This window comes from Dipodomys merriami, unplaced genomic scaffold (assembly GCF_024711535.1).
Source record: "Dipodomys merriami isolate MVZ:Mamm:240054 unplaced genomic scaffold, mDipMer1.0.p SCAF_64, whole genome shotgun sequence".
Taxonomy (NCBI): Eukaryota; Metazoa; Chordata; class Mammalia; order Rodentia; family Heteromyidae; genus Dipodomys; species Dipodomys merriami.
The window spans coordinates 3,523,060-3,545,096 of record NW_027206224.1 but is presented as its reverse complement, the minus strand read 5'-3'; the positions used below and the strand labels follow the sequence as shown (position 1 = coordinate 3,545,096).

Sequence of the window (22,037 nt, the reverse complement as noted above, 5' to 3'; positions counted from 1 at the left end):
TCTACCAAGAGCATCTGCCAAGTCTGGGTAGAAGAGTCGAGTCTGGGACCATGTCCTAAGCCATAGTTCATTAGAATGGAGACCTTGAGTGCACATCAGATCTTGTGGCTAGATTGGAGGTCAGAGACTCTTTAGCCAAGTCATGCCAGGGGAAATGAGCCCTCCAGGAAGGGCACTGAGAATGAATGCCTCTGGCGCCATGCTGAGGGTTCTCAACAGGATTGTGCACCAGTTTGGAGAATCAAAGCTAGTTCACACAGGCAATGAAGACCATGTGGCGTTGAGCCTGGTACCACTTCCTCTGGGAAGTCAGGTTGTGCTATGTAGCATATCCTTCTGTCTCACTGCATCCTAGCAGGATTCTACATATTTCACACACTCCAGATTACTGACCTGGCTCCCAGATTACCACAGAGAGCCCTGTCTCTTCACAATGCTTTAACCAGCAAGTTCCCTTTAAATGTTGTTCAAGTGGGTAATTGACTGCCCTTGATCTCAGCCATCAGGGTACACAGATAAATGCCACAGTGAGAAGTATGTTTAAAAGGACCAGCCATTCCTAGATGGAGAGGATCCATGCAGACTCACAGACCATGACTCTAAGGGATGAGGAACCTTAAGGGGGAATTGGCAACCTATGAGCAATAAGATCAAGGAGGAATTTCAAAATGAGCTCCCTGTGTCTGCTCACATGCTCATCTTTACCCCATGGAAGCTAAGAGGCATTGTCTGTCTGTGGAATCCAGAGCCTGCTTCTCTTTGGTGTAGTCTTGAATTTGTTCAGTACAACCTTCACCTCAATGCAAGTTCCTAGTATTTCAAGGGCTGCAGAAGCCACACAGCACTGAGAAAGTAGGAGAAGGGCAGGCCTCACACCCAGAGTGCTAACAACTGACTTTCTGTGACCACTGCCCCATCAGTGCCACTCTCTTGCAGGAACAATCTTGCCCAGCCTCTCCTAAGTCCCTGCCCCCTCCTTGGTAGGTCCAAAATCCTGGCTGGGCAAGGTGTAGATGAATTGTTCCTGTTGGTGTGCTGCATAGAGGCTCAGAAACAATCCTGTGAGTCAGCCATGATGCTGGACCAACTTCCTGCTTGGCTAACCCCAGTAGTCTATGGGTTTCTGCTTCTCCCTCTTTGGATCCAGGGTGAGAATCCTGCAGGGAGCAGGTGGGGTAGACAGGGACCAGGGCGAGACCTGCCACATTGTATAGAGCGGAGTTTGAGCTTGGAGAAGGAAGGGAGAAATGGGCAGATGATGATAAATGATAATGTGGGAAAATTGTTCTACAAAATGCCCAGGGTGGAGATCATATAGGTCAGAGAGGGTCAGAGATGCCTGAGGACACAAAGGAGTGAGCCCAACATGAAAGAGTTAGAGGTGCACTGACATGTTAGGGATTCTGGACATTTCACTCCTCTGTGCATTGTTGCAGCTATAAATGTAACTGCTACTGGATCTGCTAATGTAATAATCGTACACACTATCCTCTGTTTCTGAGTTGGTCCCCTTCATTGCCCTTCATTCATCAAGTTGAAATGAGATGCCCCTGGGTTTCTTTCATGTAGGTATCAACAATGGACAAAGGCTTGGCTTAACTTCTAGGGCAAAAGAGGATCTGACCTGTGCCAACTACACAGTCCCCAAGACCTTATCAGGAGCTCATGCCAGCAGAGAGTTGTATTCATCAACCTCTGATCCCCTCACCCCCAGGGTGGCCCTGTTGAACTTCCCTACCTTCTCTTATTTAATGTAGTTCCCCTCACCTTGCCCAAGGTCTACTCCAACTAGATTCCCTTATCTGTTCTTGATCAGGTTGTGGCTAGTGATTCTGAGATAGTGAGTCCAAGATAACAACTGTAAATATCAGGAGGAGCTGGTTGTACAAATCTTGCTATTCAGAAGACCTGGGGTTTTAACTCTCCTAATTCAAGGGTCACCTTTGACACTGCATGGCTCAACTTCCTCATATCATTTCATGAGGGACTCCAAGCAACACATAGGCAGCTGGTCTCTAACAGGAGCCTATGAGCAATGTTTATCCTCTCCTGTAACAACTATGAAGCATGAGTGGCTGGTGGCCACAGTGAGGTCCAGGGTCAGAGTTCCCATGTAGCCAAAACTTCTTGTGTAGACAACATGGAGGTCAGTGGTATATCTTTGGACTTGGATATTGGTAAATTAATGTCACTGATGTACACTTGTGGTTGTTATCTTGGCTTCACTCATACCAGGTGACCTGAAACTTGCTGATTCACAAATAGCTTCTGGGGCAGGAGAGTTACTTTTCTTACAAGAACAGGTCAGGTTTGTGAAGTTCTACAACCCGAAGGTGATATTCAGGGAGAGAGGGTTCCAATGGTGGTGGGATTGGTACTGATGACAAAATAGCCAGGGATTGTGAGCAGGTGTTTTACAGTTATCAAATGTGACCACAAACAAAAGAGGTCTCTGTATGAGGTAGGAAAAAAAAACTATGTATGCAACAACCATTTAAACAATTATCATGATTGTACAAACAGGTTGATATGGACCATAAGATCATTTCCAATTGCCTCCTCTATTCTTGATCCCCAACAAAGCCAGCCAGGGTTTTCACAATTGGATAAGAGCTGTGTGACACACTACAGGCAGCCCTATGTCTTCTTGGCATATTTTATACCTCCAGTGTGAGTTCCTTGAGGGCTGGGAATGTTCAGTCCAATCCCCAGAGTCCTGCTAGTGCCTTGTAAAACCTGTTAGGCTGCTGGAAATGATGCTTTTTCTCCAGTACATAAGACCCAAGCTGGGAGCTATCAGCTTAATGATGCTATCAAATCCCAAAGAACCACAGAGAGCCTGCCTGGTAGGAAGGTCTGGATCAGGTCAGTGAAAACAGTGGTGTTGGAGCACAGTCATGCAGGAAGAAAATATGTGAAGCCATTGAACTTGCAGATCAGAGGACCTTGTCTGGCTGAGCTGTGGGATGGCATAGAGCCAACAGGAGACACAATGTGATGGGACACGCCCAACTCTCATGTGTATCTCTCTACCCACAACTCAGCCAGCCCCATCAGAACCACACACACCAGGCAGGTGCAGGGAAGCCTCAACCATGTGAAGGATAGCAATGTGGGAGTCCATATCTTCCTGGGCATTCCCTTTGCCAAGCCACCTGTAGGATTACTGTGGTTTGCCCCTCCAGAGCCCCCTGAACCTTGGAGTGATGTGAGGGATAGCACTTCCTAACCACCCATTTACATGTGGAATAAGAATTTCCATGGTGGGATGGGTACCCTGGCCCAAGCTTCGTGTTTCTCCCATTTAAACCCCACATTCCATTTTTTTCTGCATTGCAGCATTTCCCAGGTAGATTTTTACAATGAATTTGCTGAGATTCAGTGGGTGGAGCAACTTTACCAGGCTCATATGGCTTTGCATATGAGCAGTGCTAGCACCAGGTGCTAAAGCACAGAGATATACTTGTGTCGTACCTTGGATCATGTCAATTTTTCTCTGCCACCAGAGGAAGTGTCCCTGGGAAAGGTTCACTTGGCTGTATGGACCTGGCAGAGCTCCTGGTCCAGCAGCAGATGCTACAGATCCCTGAGGAGGGCAGCAGTGGGGGCTCCTTGATGAGAAGCCAAGCTCCACAGTCACTGTGCCAAGACAAGGGACCAGGTGGCACTGGCTAAGGAAAAGTCTATGTGCTTCCAACTATAAACATGGTGGAAGGAGAATGAAGTGCCCTGTGGTATGGATTTGGATTTCAGCAATGTCCCACTACCCTATGAACTTCATTCATTCATATTACCCTGGTGTGGTAGCAGCAACCCTGGTCAGGCTTTAATTGGCACAGAGTGAAAGTGTAAATGTCAACCCTTGTAGCCAATGCTTCTAGGAGACTCCATGAGACAAGATTTCCAAGGCTTATGGGGAGGGAAATCCAATTCCACCAGCAACATGAAGGCTTCCTGGAGGTTAGAGCTCCATCCTAGCTTGAGATGGAGAGCCTCACCCAACCTAGGCATGTGGTCTACACCATGGTTGAAAAAGACATGAGAAAAAACTATAAAAAAGGCACCAGTGCAGTAGAAGTTTTCAGTGGCTGGGAACAAATCTAACCTCAAGTTCAGATTTTCGACCATGAAAAGAATGCTGGAATAGTTGTCTACTAGTATAACTAGGTGTCTGTAAAATGCTGATATAATGAATACACAGAAGATGGTGAAGCTAACTATACCTTCTTTTTCCATGTCTAAAGACTGACTTTATCTCAACATCTATTCACCTGCTAGTGCCCAGGAGGGCTCTAACCTGCCGGTGAGTATCAGGACTTGGTTGGCCTTAATAGAAGGATATTTCTTCTGCAAGATTACTCATACTGACAACAGCCTGGACTCTGAGGCGATGTGAAACCTAATAGAAGTTTCATTATCAGGCTCCAAACACCACTTGCCAGGAAGGGTAAATCACCAATGGTAGATGATGCAGAGTCCTAACTGCTCCCAGTTGATAGAGGTCTTGGTTCTTTAATCAAACAAGAACTCACTGTACTAACTTGAGCCCAGAACACTTACTGAGGTACCCAAGTGTTGAAAGTGAGACAATGGGTGAAATGCCCCTCTGCTTTCCACTTTAGGTGGACAAGAGAGTAAGGGCACCAATACTTCAGCTTAGAGCCATTAATTCAGACTCAGATTACTGGAGTGGACTTGTGGCCTTCACCCAGAAATAAGTCCAGGAGGTCCTGAGGGAGTTCTTTCCATGTTGGCAACTGCCCATAGACAAAGCCATGGACAGTGTAATAGACAACAAAGGTAGGAATGGACCTCAATGAGAATCAATAGCAGCTGTCTTGACTTTCCCAGGTGCTGGTGTGGATCCATGGTGGTGGACTGCTTACAGGTATGACTTCCTTGTATGATGGATCCAAGCTGGCAGCCACTGAGGATGTGGTGGTAGTTATTATACAGTATTGCCTAGGAGTCCCAGGCTTCTTCAGGTGAGCATGGGATTAAGATGGGCAATGAGGGCCAGGCAGAGTCAGGACAGCCCCGTGAGACCCTTGTCTCTGCCACTTCTTAGCACTGGAGACCAGCATGCCACTGGGGCAACTGGGGCTACCTGGACCAAGTGGCCGCCCTACGCTGGGTCCAACAGAATATCGCCCACTTTGGAGGCAACCCCAACCGTGTCACCATTTTTGGCGCGTCTGCAGGTGGCACAAGTGTGTCCTCACATGTCGTGTCCCCCATGTCCCAAGTACTCTTCCATCGTGCCATCATGGAGAGTGGGGTGGCCCTGCTGCCAGACCTCATCTCCAGCTCCTCTGAATCAGTCTCCTCAGTGTGTGCCCTCACCGCTCTGATCCAGATTTACCCTAAAAGTCCCTGGTTCACTCTGCTTGCTTGGGACTAAAAGGACCATGGAGGTAACTTGGGAAATTCTTGGGAAGTGCTAAGGGCTCAAGGATAGAATCCATATCTCTCAGCCTCACAGAGCTTGAGTATGGTCTGTGGCCCAGCAGTCTACACCCAAGATTCTCCCATGTGGACCTAATCATATAAGCAGAGAGGATGCCCCCCCCCGCCCCCTCCAAGCTTCCTAGGCATCACAAAAGTAGGAACAATTTCACACCTACACTAATCCACACACTATACCTAAGAGATCTAGGGTAACTTGCATCAGTCTGGGTCTAGGCAAACCTCTCTGGCTACTTCAAAGGGTGAGGCAGCCCTGTCTGGTTGCTTTCCAGATGGTGGCCAACCTGTCTGCCTGTGAGCAGGTGAACTCAGAAGCTCTGGTGTGCTGCCTGTGGGCCAAGAGTGAAGAGGAAATGCTGGCTATTACCAAGGTCAGGCTGAATGGTGTGGTGGGGGTCAGGCAGGGGAACTTGCCCTCTTCTCCATGAGGGGAAAAGGAATACAGGGAGAGAAACATCAGTCCTAATACTGTGTACTAATAAATCTCTTCTTGTAGCTCTGGATAGGAAAGGAAGAACAAGGTAGGCTATCTCAAGTTTTGTACTACTTCTGATATGTGTGGGAGAGAATTCTGGGGAGACTTGGGATGGGGTTGATATAAGAAGAGGATAATAGAAAATATGTGTTATGTGATCTCAAGTCCTGATCATGGATGCCTCCTCAGACCTTCAAGGTCATCCCTGGAGTGGTGGATGGGGCCTGCTGACCCTGTCCCTAGCATCATTGGTGTCAACAATGTTGAGTATGGCTGGCTTCTTCCCCTGGTGAGACCTAGTTATGAATTATTAGCAGTCTAGGGAGCCCATCTGCCAAGTGTATGAGTGGCAGGAGGTGCAGGATAGAACAGGACATGATAATTTTATGATCAAGCCATCCCAAACTTAAACTGTCTCCCCACCAATCAGATATGGGGACTTGCTGAATAAACAGAAAGAACTTGCTAGTTGTTATGCAAAACACAGTAGGACTCATGTTAAGAATCAGGACACCTGCACCAATGGATTGGGCATCCCAAGATATTTGGTAACACTGTAACCTCCAGGAATACAGAATGAGATATGTGTTTCTGGCAGGGTTACTCCAGTTGGCTCTTTCCTCCCTCTACTAATCTCCCAGTCCAGGTGCCAGCTCCCCACCCAGAGGCTGCCTCCTCCCTGCCACTGCACAACCTGCCTAGCCTGACTCTCTCTGATCTTCTTGGCACAGAACTCGCCTGCTGAGTGTGCTCACCTGCTGATGGAAGAGTTACATGGAGGACACTGAGGCCCCCCAGGCCTCCCAAGCCCAGTTACAAGACATGATGGGGATTTCATGTTTGCGATGCTTACACTGCAAGTAGCGTATTTTCAGTGTGAATACATCTGTGTCAGAGTCCTGACTACACAGTGGACAGCTCAGAACTGTAATCCCATGGCAGGTCTGTAGTATGCAAGTCCCCACGCTTGTCTTTCTCAAGATCCCAATGCCAGACACTTAATGTCCCACATGTCAACAAATTCCAGCTGTAGGTATTGATCATTCTGGTCAAATATGGGCCAGTGGAGCAGATCCTCGCTATTGAGGTTCCTATGGGAACACCTCAGGAGGAGGGGGTGTGAGGGTCATTCTCAGTCCTTGTGAGCTTGGACCCACACACCTCATTAGGGTCATGCCAAGCATCCCAAACATCAGGAGTGGGGTGGCGGGGAATCAGAGAAACTTTTCTGATATAGGAAAACAAGGCCCTCTCCCTAGTGTCTGTTCCATATGGATCCGAGCCACCTTACAGAGTGAGTACAGATGTTTCCACAAAACTGTCTCTGTGCACCGTTTCTATGTGAGTGAGCCCTGGGGTTTGAGGGGGAGCTGTCACATAAAGATCATGCATGCTCACGAGGTTGCCCCAAGGGGATCACTAGGTGGATCCCATTTCAGACAGTCAGGGTTAGGTATATTATCTTACCCATTCCAGGTAAAGTTGGCCCAGTATTTCACCATCTTCCTGCTCAGTAGCTCCTTCTCAGAAAAGTCATCTGCACAGAAGAGAACAAGCATCCCCACTTGAAACAATTTCAGGATGTCTACCGCTGCTCTCCACCCTCTATTCAACTGTGGTCTGATCCTCCATACCAGGCCTGATCCTCTCCCTCTGCCCCACCCAGTTTCAAACACTCCCATTGTACAACCTTCCATTACCCATCCCAGCCTCCAGCTGAATATACCAGTGTGTATTCCTGGACTAGAGGACATTTCTACCCTCAGTCCTGGGGAACAATTAAGGCAGATTCATCACTTCCAATTATCAAGTCTGTACCCATGCCTTAAACCTTATTGCAGGTAGGGACAGTGTTGGGAGCACAGGCTGCTTGGGAAAAGGCTTGGATTCTAAATACCTACAGCTTTTTGAATGGTAATATTTTGTACACTTGATCTTGTCCTCTCTCTGAGTTTAGGTAGATCATGAGGAGAATCACCTACAGGGATTCTAGTGTGGCACATTCCACCTTATGGAAACAAAAAAGACTCACAGCTTCTGCCATACAAGGAGGACCCGAAGACAAAGTCAACCTCATTGCCATGGCCAACCTCACATGCAGGGGCTTGAGGTCCTGTATGAGGCCGTGAGGATGTTGGAACTCATACAAGTAGACAGGGGCATGGGAACCTGGAGGTATAGACAAATTATGATATAGTGACCCCTCAGTTGGAGTTGTCCTTGCTCCTCTTTGGTGATAAGATAGCTAGGTTGAAGCTGGCTGGAATCTGGTCTGTGAAGTGAGAAGTCTCAGGCAGGAGGAGGCCTTGCAAAGATCAGAGGCGCTCATCACAGTCAGTGATACATTCTCTGATTTTGAGCACGGGCTTTGAAGCCAAGAATTGTATATCCCTGCCATCTTCCTGGTGACCCCAATGGGAAAAGCTTTGGTTAAATCATGGCTTGAATTTCCCATCTATGTTATCTTAGACTAGAAACTGAAGGTCTAAGTTTCCTCTTCTGAAAAGTGCCAGTGATGCCTGTGTCTTAAAGGGCCAGGCCCTGAAGGTCTCCAGGCTGAAGTTCTGGACCAAGACCCTACCCCAGAAGATCTAGGAGCTCAAGGGGACTGAGGAGAAGCACATAGAGCTGTAGGGGTCTATGTCGGGAGGACTGGGCTTGAGTGTACAAAGGGTCAGCAGGAGGTGCTCACACATTTACCAGGAAATAGGAACTGACTCTAACATTCACTTAGCCATTCATATCCTCTTTTTTCTGCCAGCCATCTAACCAGCCAGTCCTATGAACACTGCCTGCACGGTATTCATGACCAACTTGCCTAAGCACTCTCTTGTTAGACACACTCAATAAATGCCCCCATGGCTGGATGAGCCTCTCTGGTGATTACTGACCTCCGTTCCCCACTGGCCTGGGCCCCTTGCTTCCTTACTAATCTCCCCCATCTCTGTTTACTCCAAGACACCAGCCCCTCTTGAAATGAAGAGCTATTGATCATGTTACCACTACCCCAGGGTCAAATGCCCATGTTGATCCTTCGGTAAGCCCCATTTTTTTCTCTAACTTCCAAGTAGATAGCAATTAGGCCCATTTTTTTTCTAAGTGTCTCTAAGACCCACACATACACATACACACATGTGCACAAAGTGCTTTGTTATGGACTAGTTTATTTTCAATTAAATTCACCCATTCACCTGTGTAGTTTGGTAAATCTAAACATATATATGAGACATACATCCACTCTTATATCATGTGTTAGAATGTTTCTTTCATCCTAAGAACTTCCTTCACATCTTCACAGTTAATTATTTCCTTTTACTTGGGTTTTTTTAAACACCAGATTGTATTTGTTTGTTTCTTATTCCAGTACTAGGACTTGAACTCAGGGCTTTGCCTTCTCATTTGACTTTTCCTACTCAATGCTGGACCTTTATCACTTGTGCCAGCCTACACTTCTGGCTTGCTCCTGGTTAAATGCTTGTAAGAGTCTCACAAACTTTTCTGCCTGGGCTGGCTTTGAGTCTTGATCTTCAGATCTCAGCATCCTGAATTGCTAGGATTATAGGTAAGAGTCATTACTGCCTCATCAATTGTTTTTTAGTTGCTATATAGAATATATAGATATATATGTACCTAATCCCTTACATATATTCACACACACACATATGTACATATATGTGGGAAAATAATAGCCCAACGTGGCATATCACATTAAGGGAGTTATTAGTGGTTTATAATCATTATGATAAATACTTTGAGAATCATGTAAACTTTCTTTCTTTTATTGAGGAGTGCTTCTGTGAATGCACACACCACTTTTCATCCACCCACAAGTGGATATATATCTAAGGATAACACATACTTTGCTCTTTTATCTTCTTGCTTTTTTTATTGGTGGTAAGGCTTTCACTCACAGCCTGGGCACGGTCCCAGAGCTTTTGTGCTCCCGCTATAAGCCACAGCTCCTCTTCTATCTGCTATTTTTAATCAAGATATTTAGAACACTTTCAAACCCAACTTTATGGATACGTATGCTTTCACTTGTACTGGTTTCTACTCTGTGTTTTTTCATTGCTTAATTGGAGATAAAACTGTCACCAAATGGCTTTGAACCAAGATCCTCAGATCTCAGACTCCTGAGAAGTTAGGGTTGCAGGTATAGTCACCATCACTCAGCATGTGTCTCTGATGCTTTTTTCTCTATTTCTCTGTGTCTGTGTCTGCCTCTCTCTCTTTCTCCTTCTTACTCACTTTTTCTTGCTCTAGGTCTGTCTCTTTCTCTCTCTGTCTATCCCGGGCCCTCTCCTGATCTTTGTCCAGATCACTAGGTATATGTAAATTTTCATTAACCTCCTCAAAGATACAGAAATGCTCCTAAAACCCTTTCATTCCATGTTTTTACTATTAGCGTGGTTATTTGGATGCCAGGGTCTCTGAATGATGGTTCAGGAAGTGGCAGGGCACCCGAGGACCTTCAGCTCTGCAGTGGTGCACAGCCACGGTATTAAGAAGAAACATTATGATGTTCAGTTAAAATAAGTGAACTTGTTACTTGACCCTGAACATCAAGGACCTAGACTCTCAGCCCCTCAGCTCAAGTGCTAATTGGATTAGGAAACAAAGGTCAGAGAGCTATTGAGTCTGATTAGCCAAATGTCCTTATTCTGAGGTTCCAGACCAGTGTCTTGATTTACTAACACTCCAGCCTCACTTTCTCCCCTTATCCAGCAGTAACCCATTTGGCTAGTGCCAGGTCAGGACCTTGTACCATGTTATGCAGGAATTTAATCAGAAGAAACAGAGAAGCCATATCTTCGAAGGTCCAATTGGGAGTCTCTATTGGAAAGCTGGCAACTGCAAGTGGACTCCGGTCTTACAGACCTAAAGCCCAGAATGTAGCTTACACAAGGTTCTTAAAGACTAAGCAAACTATATAGGGAATTACTCAGTGGCAAGCAAAGCTTTCCATCTAGGGGAGCTGTTTCAGGGTGAGCAAATCAAACCACCAAGGGACATAATCAAAGGTAAGCATTATCTGTAGCAAAGCCTTCCTGGGGCTAAATATCTGCAATTCAAAGAATGGCATATCTAATTTCTATGCAGTTTTGGAGCTGTGAAAGGTCCCCACCACCCAGCAAGGTGCCAGGATGGCTATGAGGACAAGGCATGTCACTTAGAACCACTATCCTTATTTCACTGCTTCATTCCCTCCTTTCTTCAGCTATGATCCAGTTTGCATGGTATCTATATCTATATCTCACTATTAGTTACTTTCTTACCAACTCCCACCAGAATGCATGAGTGGAGCCACACGAGGGTGGGCTGTACTTAACTGTCAAGAGATTGAGCTCTGAAGATTGCAGTTTGAAGCCACCTTGGGAAGGAAAGTCTATTAGATTCTTATCTTCAGATAATCAGCAAAAGCTAGAAATGGAGCTGTAGCTCCAGTGGAGTGCAGCACCAGCCTTGAGTGAAAAAGCTAAGTTGAAGCCCCCATAACACAGAGAGAGAGAGAGAGAGAGAGAGAGAGAGAGAGAGAGAGAGAGAGAGAGAGAGAGACAGAGACAGAGACAGAGACAGAGACAGAGACAGAGACAGAGACAGAGACAGAGACAGAGACAGAGACAGAGACAGAGAGACAGAGACAGAGAGACAGAGAGACAGAGAGACAGAGAGAATCCAGGGACAGAAGAACCAAATTAGTTACCTTCTTATCAGCCCCTACCAGATTACACTACCATTCTCATGAACCTACTACAAAACCCTAGCATGTAAGCAGGAGAGAATCTTTAAGCTTTAGCTAGAGACTCTGCAATAAACATGTGCTGATGGTGATCTGTCCCTTTGTCTATTCTCCAAACTATGACTGACAAGAATAATTGCTCAAGTCTGGGTAGAATGGTCTGGACCAGGTCCTGGGCCAGAGTTCATTAGATTGGAGACCTTGAGTATATACATCAACCCTTATATCTGGAATGGAGTTCAGAGAATCTTTACCTAAGTCATGCTAGGAGAAATGAGTCCTACAGGAAGTGTATTAAGAAGGAGAGCCACCTCGCCAAGCTGTAGGTTCAATTGGATTATACACTGGATTGAAAATCAAAGCTGGTTTTCACTGGCACCGTTTCCTCTGGGAAGTCAGGCTGGGCAGCAGCTCTTGGGCCCTGCTGTCTCACTCCATCCTGGCAGGATCTTTGTGTTTCACACATTCCTGATTACATATCTGCTCCTAGATTAACACAGGCCCAGAGACCCCTGTCTCCTTGCAGTGCTGCGACCAGCAGGTTCCTTTTAAATTATTTTCATATGGGTAAATGACTACCCTTGATCTCAGACACCAGGGTGGGTAACCACAGGTTGGAGGGGAATGGGTCCTTAAGAAATGCCACAGATGGGGGCTGGGAAGGTAACTCAATGGTAGAGTGCTTGCCTTGCATGCATGAGGCCCAGAAGTGGTATTGTGGCCCAAGTGGTAGAGTGCTAACCTTGAGCTGAAGAGCTGGGGGACAGTGCCCAGGCCCAGAGTTCAGGCCCCATGACCAACAACAACAAAAAATGCCACAGAAACAAGTAGGTTTAAAGGGACCAGCCATTCCATTTAGGAAGGCATCCATGAAGACCCTCAGACCATGACTCTGAGGGATGAGGAACTTGAGGGGAATTGGTAATCTATGAACAATGAGATCAAGGGGGAATTTCAACATGAGCACTGGGATAGCTCCTTGTCTCTGCTCAAATGTTCACCTTTACCCCATGGGATGTAGGGGGCATTATGCATCTGTGGGATCCTGAGCCTGCTTCTCTGAAGACCAGCCCTGAATTTCTCCAGTACAACCTTCACCTCAGTGACAGTTCCCAGTATCTCCAGGGCTGCAGAAGCCACACAGCGCCTCTGGAGGAGGACAAAGGAAAAATAGGAAGGGAAGGGCTCACACCCAGAGTGCTAACCACTGACTTCCTGTGCCCACTGCCCCATCTATGCCCCTCTCCTGCAGGATCAACCTTGCCCAGCCTCTCCTATGTCCCCACCTACTCCCTGTCTGGGCAAAGTCTAGGTGAATTGTTCCTGTTGATGAGTCACAGTGTGCTGCATAAAGGCACAGAAACCATCCTTGCGAGCCAGCCATGATGCTGCACCAACTTCCTGCTTTGCAGACTGCAGTGGTCTGTGGGCTCCTGCTTCTTCCACTCCTGAGCCAGGGTAAGACACCTGAAGGGGACATGGGGGAAGGGGGACAGGGACCTGGATGAGATCTGCTACCTTGTGTAGAGCAGAGTTTGAACTTGGAGATGAGAAAGAGGAAGGAATATGTGGAGATGACAGATAGTGTGGGAAAATTGTGCTATTCCAGCCACCACAAAATGCCCATGATGATGATCATATAGCTCAGAGAGGGTCATAGATGCCCGAGGAAACAGAGGAGTGAGCCCCAAATGAAAGAGTCTGAGATGCACTGACATGTGCCAAGCAGACTCGGGGATTCTGAACATTTCCTTCTTGTGTGTGTTGTGGCAGCAGTAGCTGTAACTGCTCCTGCATCTGCTCATGTAATTGTTATTCACACTATCCTCTGTCCCCAATTGGGTCTCCTTTATCCCTACAAAAGTATCTTGGCATGATCCAATAGGCCCCAGCAAATGTTTCTGGTTCTGGAAGAGCTCTACCTCCCCAGAAATACATCATGAAGTTGAATTGAGATGCCACTGGGTTTCTTTCATGTAGGTATCAACTCTGGAAAAAGGCTTGGCTTAGCTCCTAGGACAAAGGGAATATGCCCTGTGTCTAGCACAAAGTCCTCAGGCCCTTATCAGGAGCTCATGCCACCAGAGAATTATACCCAGAAATGATTGTGCAACTTTTGATACCCTCACCCCAGACCAAGCTAGAGTGGACCCTGATTAATTCCCTACCCTCTCCTATTTAATCTGCCCTCATCTCACCCAAGGCCTACTCCTACCAGATTCCCTCCCTTACCTTCTTTTTTTTTTTTTTTTTTTTGCCAGTCCCAGGGCTTGAACTCAGGGCCTGGGCACTGTTCCTGAGCGTCTTTTGTTCAAGGCTAGCACTCTACCATTTGGGCCACAGCAATGCCAATTCCAGTTTTTTCTGTTTATGTGGTACTGAGGAATCCAAGCCAGGGCTTCACAGATGCTAGGGAAGCACTACCCCTAAGCCACATTCCGAGCCCCTTACCTGCTCTTGATCAGGCTCTTGCTAGTGATTCTGAAACAGTGAGTCCAAAATAACAACTACAAATATCAGGAGAAGTTAATTGTCCAAATCTTGCTATACAGAAGACCCAGGGTTTTAAATCTCCTAATTCAAAGGTCACTTTTTGCCTCTGCATGGCTCAGGTTCCTCATAACATTTCATGAAGGGCTTGAAGCAACATGCACGTAGCTGGTCTCTAACAGGAACCTATGAGCAATGTTTACCCTTTCCTAATGTTTACCCTTTCATAACAACTATGAAGCATTAGCAGCTGGTGGGGCCACGGTGAGATCCAGGATCACTGTTCCCATCTAGTCAAAACTTCTTGCGAGCTGGGCACTGGTAGCTCATGCCTGTAATCCTAGCTACTCAGGAGACTGAGATCTGAGGATCATGGTTCAAAGCCAGCCCAGGCAGAAAAGTCCATGGGACTCTTATCTCCAATAAACCACCAGAAAGTGGGAAGTGGCTCTGTGGCTCAAGCAGTAGAGCGCTCTTTTTTGAGCTGAAGAGCTGAGGGACAACACCCAGGCTCAGAGTTCAAGCCCACGACCGACAAAAAAAAAAAAAAACCTCTTGCAGAGACAACCTGGAAGTCAGTGGTATGTCTTTGGACTTGGAAAGACATTGGGAAATTGCTGTCTGTGGTGTCTATTTGTGGTTGCTATCTTGGTTTCAGCCATACCAGGCAACATGAAACTTAACTGATTCACAAATAGCTCCCAGACAGTGCTTAGGGGCACAGAATTACTTTTTGTATACAAACAAGTCAGATTCATGAATTTCTGCCTGAATTTCAACCTGAAGGTGATAATAAGGGAAAGATGGCTCCAGTGGAGGTGGAATTGGTACTGATGACAAAATAGCCAGAGATTGTGGCTCTGACTGGATATCTTAAAACATCTGAAGGAGCAGGAATTTTGGGACTACCAAGTATGAGCATACACAAAAGGGGTCTCTGTCTTAAGTTAGGGGAAATATAGCCAATATATGCACTATCCACTTAAACAACTATCGTGATAGTTCAAACTAAGTTGATGTGGGCCATAAGATGATTTCCAATGGCCTCTTCCCTCTTCAATCCCCAACACAAGCCAGCCAGGGTTTTCACGAAGTAATCAAAGCTGTGCGACTCTCTCCTTGCAGCCCCTCTTCTTGGCATTTTTTACACCTCCAGTGTGAGTTCCTTGAGAATTGTTAGTTCCTGGTAGTTCCTAGTGAAACCTCTTAGGTTGCTGGAAAGAATGCTTATTCTTCCACCACCTAAGACCCAACCTGGAAGCTCCTAGGGCTTAATGATGCTATCAAGTCCCAAATAACCTCAGGGACCCTGCCTGGTTAGAAGTTCTGGGTCAGGTCCAGTGCATACACTAGTGCTGGAGCACAATCATGCAGCAAGAAGGTATGTGAAGCCATTGAACCTGCACATCAGAGGACCTTGTCAGGCTGAGCTGTAGGTGGCATAGAGCCAACAGGAGCCACAATGTGAGTGGCAGCTGAGGGGGCACACCCAACGCTCATGTGCATCTCTCTACCCACAGCCCAGGATCCAGCCAGCCCCATCAGAACCACACACACCGGGCAGGTGCAGGGCAGCCTCGTCCATGTGAATGACACCAATGTAGGAGTCCACACCTTCCTGGGCATTCCCTTTGCCAAGCCACCTATAGGACCACTGCGGTTTGCCCCTCCAGAGCCCCCTGAGCCATGGAGTGGTGTGAGGGATGCCACCTCCTACCCAGCCATGTAAGTTCTTCCAGGGTGAGAATTTCTGTGTTGGGATGGGCACCTGGTCCCAGGCTGAGTTTTTCTCCCATGTAAACCCCACACTCCATTTCCTTCTGCATTGTAGAATTTCCCATGTAGATTTTTCCAATGAATTTGGCTGTGATTCAGTTTTGCCAGGCTCATTTTTCTGGCTTTGCATATGATCAGTGCCATAACACAGAAATATACTTAAGTCAGGACTTGGATCATGCCAATTGTTCTTTGCCACAAGAGAAGGCATCCCTGGGAAAGATTTGCCTTGGCTGTATGGACCTGACAAACTCATGGTCCAGCAGCAGATGCTACAGACCACAAAGGAGGACAGAGTGGGGAGAAAGCAAGCTTCACAGTCACTGTGCCAACTCAAAAGGCCAGGTGCCACGGCTGAGGAAATATCTATGTGCTTCCAACTGGAGACATAGTGGAAGGAATATGGTCTGGATTTGAATCTCAGCAATGTCTCACTACCCTATGGGTAACTGACCATTCATTCATTCTACCCTGATATGGTGGTAGTAACCCTAGCTAGGCTTTAATTGGCACATAGAGAAGGAGTAAATGTCAACCCTTGCAGACAATGCTTCTAGGAGACTCTATGAGTCAAGATTTCCAAGCCTTAAGGGAGAGAAATCCAATGACCCCAAACAATGTGAAGGTTCCCTGGAGGTGAGAGTTTCATCCTAGCTTGAGATGGGGAGTCTCTCCCATCCCAAGCCTGAGGCTTGAACTTTGGTTGGAAGAGACATGAGAGAAGATTCTTCATAACAGGCACCAGTGCAGCACAGGTTCATAGTGGCTGGGAACAAATCTAGCCTCCAGATCAGATTTGTGACTATGATACAAATGCTGGAATAATTGTCTATTATTATAACCAGGTGTCTGCAAGATGCTAGTCCAATTAATACACTGATTACGATTATTTTGAACCTCAATATACCTCCCTTCTCCACATCTGAAGACTGCCTTTACCTCAACATCTATTCACCTGCCAGTGCCAATGGGAGCTCTGCCCTACCTGTGAGTATCAGAATTTGGCTAGCCTTGGTGGGAGGACATTTCTTCTGCAAGACTATTAGTAGTGGGAAGAAGAGCCTAGGATCCGAGGCGGTGTGGAACCTAATGAGAAGTTTCCAGTTCCAAAAACTAGTCACCCAGGGCTGGGAAGGTGGCTCAGTGGTAGAGAGCTTGCCTTGCATGCATAAGGCCCTGGGTTCCATTCCTCAGCACCACATAAACAAAAAGAAAAAAGCTGGAAGTGGCGCTGTGTCTCAAGTGGTAGAGTGCTAGCCCTGAGCTGAAGAGCTGAAGGACAGTGCCCAGACCCAGAGTTCAGGCCCCACGACCGGACCCAAAAAAAAAGCAAAAACAAAAAACTAGTCACCCAGGCAGGGTAACACAACTGGTATAGGGATTCAGAGTCCTAGGTGCTCCTAAATGTTAGATGCCTTGGCTCTTTAACCAAACAAGAACTCATTCTATCAACCTGAGCCCAGAAGACTCCCTGAGGAACCCATGTGCTGAACTTTGAGATCACCCAACTTGAGGAATATCTATTGTGCCAATGCTAGTATGTGATCCTTTTGACTCATAGTAAAGTGAGACAATCAGGGAAATGCCCCTTTTCTTTCTACTTTAGATGGGTAAGAAAGTAAGGACACCAATGCTCCAGTCTTGGAGATATTAATTCATACTTGGATTCCTGGAGTTGACCTCAAGGATAGTGATTGAACTTGCCACCCTCACCCAGAAGGTCCCTGACAGTCCTTCCTATGTTGGCAAGTGCCCACAGCCAAAGCCATGGACAGTGTAACAGACAGCAGAGGTAGGACTGGGGATGGATAAGAATCAATAGCAGCTGTCTTGACTTTGCCAGGTAATGGTGTGGATCCATGGTGGTGCACTGGTTATGGGCATGGCTTCCTTATATGATGGATGCAGGCTGGCGGCCACTGAGAATGTGGTGGTGGTCACCATCCAGTACCGCCTGGGAGTCCTGGGCTTCTTCAGGTGAGCCTGGGATTGAGTTGGGCAATAAGAGCCAAGCAGAGCCAGGACAGTCCTATGACCCTTGTCTCTGCCACTTCCCAGCACTGGAGACCAGCATGCCACTGGAAACTGGGGCTTCCTGGACCAGGTGGCCGCCCTACGCTGGGTCCAACAGAATATCGCCCACTTCGGAGGCAACCCCAACCGTGTCACCATTTTTGGTGAGTCTGCAGGTGGCATGAGCATATCTTTACATGTTGTGTCCCCCATGTCCCGAGGACTCTTCCATGGGGCCATCATGCAGAGTGGAGTGGCCCTGGCACCTGGCTTAATCACCAGCTCCTTTGAGGAGATTGTCAAGGTGAGTACTCTCAGCCATCCAGCCCAGACCCAGTTTCACCCTTCATCCTCACAGCCTCTGGTTCTCTGTTTTGTGGGAACAACAAGGAACAAGGAGGTGCCTTTGGAATGTGTCCTTTGGAATCACTGAAGTGTTAGGGGTCAGAATCCACACCTCTCTGCCTCACAGAAGCTGTGTAGGTTCTGTGGCCAAATTCCATCATCCTTGACAGAATTATGCAAGGAAGCAGGGGAGACTGGCCCCTCTGGCTAAGGCCTCTGAGCATCAGAGAAGTGGGAACAATTTCATTCCTGCAACCCCACACTCCATACCCTGGGAGATTTAGAAGCACTGCACCCATCTGGGTCTGGGAAAACCTATCCTCCTGCCTGGAATGATGGAGCAGCCCTGCCTGGTTGCTTTCTAGATGGTGGCCAATCTGTCTGCCTGTGAGCAGGTGGACTCAGAGGCCCTGGTGCGCTGCCTAAGGGGCAAGAATGAAGAGGAAATGCTGGCTATTACCAAGGTCAGGCTGCATGATGGGGGTGGGGTCTGGCAGGGGAAAAGAGATAGTGTGTGAATCACTCCACCATAATACTCTGAACCAATGACTCTGCTCACGTAGCCCTGGAAACAAAATGAAGACTAAGGGAGGCTGACCCAAGTGTTGTATCTCTTGGGTTGTATGTGGGAGAGAATACTTGGAAGAATTGAGATGGCATGAAAGTAACATGAGGGTACTGGAAAATATGTGGTAGGTGATCTCAACTCCTGATTGATACTTTCTCAGTCCTCCCCAAACACAGCTGGTGTGGTGGATGGGGTCTTCCTAACCAGGCAACCCAAGGAGCTACTGGCCTCTGCTGACTTCCACCCAGTTCCAAGCATCATTGGTGTCAACAATGATGAGTTTGGCTGGCTCCTCCCTGTGGTAAGACTTAGTTATAACTCATTAGCAGTCTGGAGAGCTCATCTGTTATGTGTGTGAGTGGCAGGGGGTGCACGATGGTACAGGGCATGAAACCATCATGACCATGTAATTCCAAACTTAAGCTGTCTCCCCACCACTCAGATCTCAGGATTTGCTGACACCATAAAGGGAATAAATAGACAGACCTTACCAGCTATTATGAAGAATACCGTAGGACTCATGGTAAGAATCTGGACACTGTACCAATGGATGGGGAACCACAAGGTATGTGTTCACACAGTAGCCTCCACAATACAGGACAGGATATGTGTGTGTTTGTGGTGGGATTACACCAAAGCTTGTCCTTTTCTCCCTTATACTATGTCCCACTCCAGGTGCCATCTCCCCACCCACAGGCTGCCTCCTCCCTGCCACTGCACTGCCTGCCTAGCCTGACTCTCTCTGATCCTCTTGGCATAGAACTTGCCTGCTGAGTGTGCTCACCTGCTGATGGAAGAGTACATGGGGAACACTGAGGACACCCAGACCCTCCAAGCCCAGTTCCAAGACATGATGGGGGACTTCATGTTCGTGATACCTGCACTGCAAGTAGCACATTTTCAGCGTGAGTACATCTCTAGCTGAGGCCTGACTGTGCAGCGGGCAGCTCAGAGCTGTGCATCCCAGGGCAGCTCTGTGATGTCCAAGTCCCCACCCTTGTCTTTTTCAAGCGCCAGGCACTTGATATCCCATAGGTCAGTACATTCTCCTGGCTACTGTAAGAGCCAGGCATCACTGGCACTTTAAGGAAGTGGACACTTAGTGACTGGTATAAGACCACACCATAGGAAATACATGCTATGATTTAACCAAAACTTTTCCCATTGGGGTCACCAGGAAAATGGCAGTAACATACAATTCTTGACATGAAACCCCATCCTAGAAGTCAGAGAATGGATCATTGACTGTGATGAGCACCTTTGGACTTTGCAAGGCCTCCTCCTGCCTGAGGCTTCTCACTTCACAGTCCAGATTCCAGCCAGCTTCAGCCTAGCTATCACCAAAGATGAAGAAAGACAACTCTATCTCAGAGGTCTCCACATCATAAGCTGTCTCCACCTCCAGGTTCCCATGTTCCCGTCTACTTCTATGAGTTCCAACATCCTCATGGCCTGATACAGAGCCTCAGGCCTCCGCATGTGAAGGCCGACCATGGCGATGAGGTTGACTTTGTCTTTGGGTCTTCCTTTTGTGGCAGCAGCCGTGAGTCTTCTTCATTTCTGTAACCTAGAATGGGCCACACTAGGAATCCCTCTAGGGTGATTCTCCTTGAAGTCTACATAAGGAAACTGAAGCTCAGAGAGAGGACAAGATCAAGTGTGCAAAATCTTACCATTCAAAAAGCTACAGATGTTTAGAAGGGAAACCTTTTCCCAAGCAGTCCTAACCCTGTCCCCACCTGCAGTAAGGTGTCAGACATAGGTACAGAGTGGATGGTTGGAAGTTATGAATGTCCGTAAATGCTTTTCAGGGACTGAGAGTAGAAAAATCCTCTGCTCCAGGAATATGCATAGGTGTATTCAGCTAGAGGCTGGGATGAGTAATGGGAGGTTGTACGATGAAAGTGCCTGATTCTGGGTGGGGCGGAGAGAAAGGATTAGGCCTGCTATGGAGGATCAGACTACAGTTGCATGGAGGGTGTAGAGCAGAAGGAGGCACCCTGAAATATTGTCTAAAGTATGGACCCTTGTTCTCTGTGCAGCTGACTTTTCTGAGGCAGAGGAGCTCCTGAGCAGGAGGATGATGAAGTATTGGGCCAACTTTGCCCGGAATGGGTAAGATAATTCACCGAACCCTGCCTCCTCAGAATGGGGTCCACCTAGTGATTCCCTTGTGGCATGCTCACAAGCATTCATGATCCTCAAACGCCAGGACTCACACAGAGACAGGGCATTGTAGGTGCAAGTCACTCTCTCTTTCCCCAGAAACTTGAAAGATTGAGCACAGTTTGTGGAAACATCAGCACTCTCTTCTGTAAGGTGGCTCTGAGCCACATGGAACACACACTAGGGAAAGGGCCTTGTTTTCCTATATCAGAAAAGTTTCCCTCATTCTCCCCACTCCTGATCTTTTGGGCTGCTTGGCATGACCCTAATGAGGTGATTGGGTCCAGGCTCCCAGGGCTCCCAGGATGACTCTCACCTCTCACCCCGACCTCCTGGGGTGTGTCCACAGGAACCCCAACAGTGAGGACCTGATCCATTGGCCCATGTTTGACCAGAATGAGCAGTACCTACAACTGGACATCCATCCTGCTGTGGGCCAGGCCCTGAAGGCCTCCAGGCTGAAGTTTTGGACCAAGACCCTGCCCCAGAAGATCCAGGAACTCAATGGGGCCTCACATCTGAGTGTGACACATTCGTCACTATTTTTTTCCCTCTTCTCTCTTTATTCTATTTTATTTTATTGGTAATGAGGATGTTGTACTTGCTCAGTAAGTGTTTTGCAACTGAGCTACATTCCAGTCCTCTTTGTTATTTTTAATCAAGTTGTTTAGGACACTTTCTAACCTAACTTTATGTAGATCCATGCTTTCATTATAATTGGATTCTATTCTGGGTTTTGGAGAGTGTTTAATTGGAGCTAAACGTATCACTGACCTTCCTGCCTGGGGTGACTTTGAGCCAAGATCCTCAGTGCTAGGCCTCCTAAGAAGCTAGGAATATAGGTGTGAGCCACTGGCATGTGACTTGTCTCTGATATTGGTTGTCTCTCTGTGTCTATGTCTATGTCTGTGTTTGCCTCTCTATATGTGTCTGCTTCTCTTTCTTTCTTTCTTTTCTTTTTTTCTTTTTTTTTCTTTTTTGTCATCATGGGGCCTGAA

The 22,037-nt window shown here is 47.2% G+C and overlaps 1 protein-coding gene and 1 pseudogene across 1 annotated transcript; both read left to right on the top strand.

Annotated features, from left to right (window-relative positions):
- Positions 1–1,072: 1,072 nt before the first annotated feature.
- On the top strand, positions 1,073–6,263 carry LOC138815340 (pyrethroid hydrolase Ces2e-like; annotated as a pseudogene).
- Positions 6,264–13,040: 6,777 nt separating this feature from the next.
- On the top strand, positions 13,041–21,772 carry LOC138815433 (pyrethroid hydrolase Ces2e-like). Its single transcript, XM_070004847.1, has 12 exons — positions 13,041–13,139; positions 15,692–15,896; positions 16,793–16,934; positions 17,791–17,924; positions 18,006–18,264; positions 18,671–18,769; positions 19,034–19,174; positions 19,316–19,396; positions 19,634–19,778; positions 20,279–20,416; positions 20,916–20,988; positions 21,389–21,772. Exons 1-12 carry the CDS (start codon positions 13,064–13,066, stop codon positions 21,624–21,626), a joined length of 1,731 nt encoding a protein of 576 aa, XP_069860948.1. The 5' UTR covers positions 13,041–13,063; the 3' UTR covers positions 21,627–21,772.
- Positions 21,773–22,037: the final 265 nt, after the last annotated feature.

Bases quoted from the DNA above. Each gene is read 5' to 3' on its own strand.
- LOC138815433 (XM_070004847.1), top strand. From the start codon at position 13,064: ATGATGCTGCACCAACTTCCTGCTTTGCAGACTGCAGTGGTCTGTGGG. The intron at 18,770-19,033 runs GTCAGGCTGCAT...ATACTTTCTCAG, and splicing joins AAATGCTGGCTATTACCAAG to TCCTCCCCAAACACAGCTGG. The intron at 19,175-19,315 runs GTAAGACTTAGT...CCCACCACTCAG, and splicing joins TTGGCTGGCTCCTCCCTGTG to ATCTCAGGATTTGCTGACAC.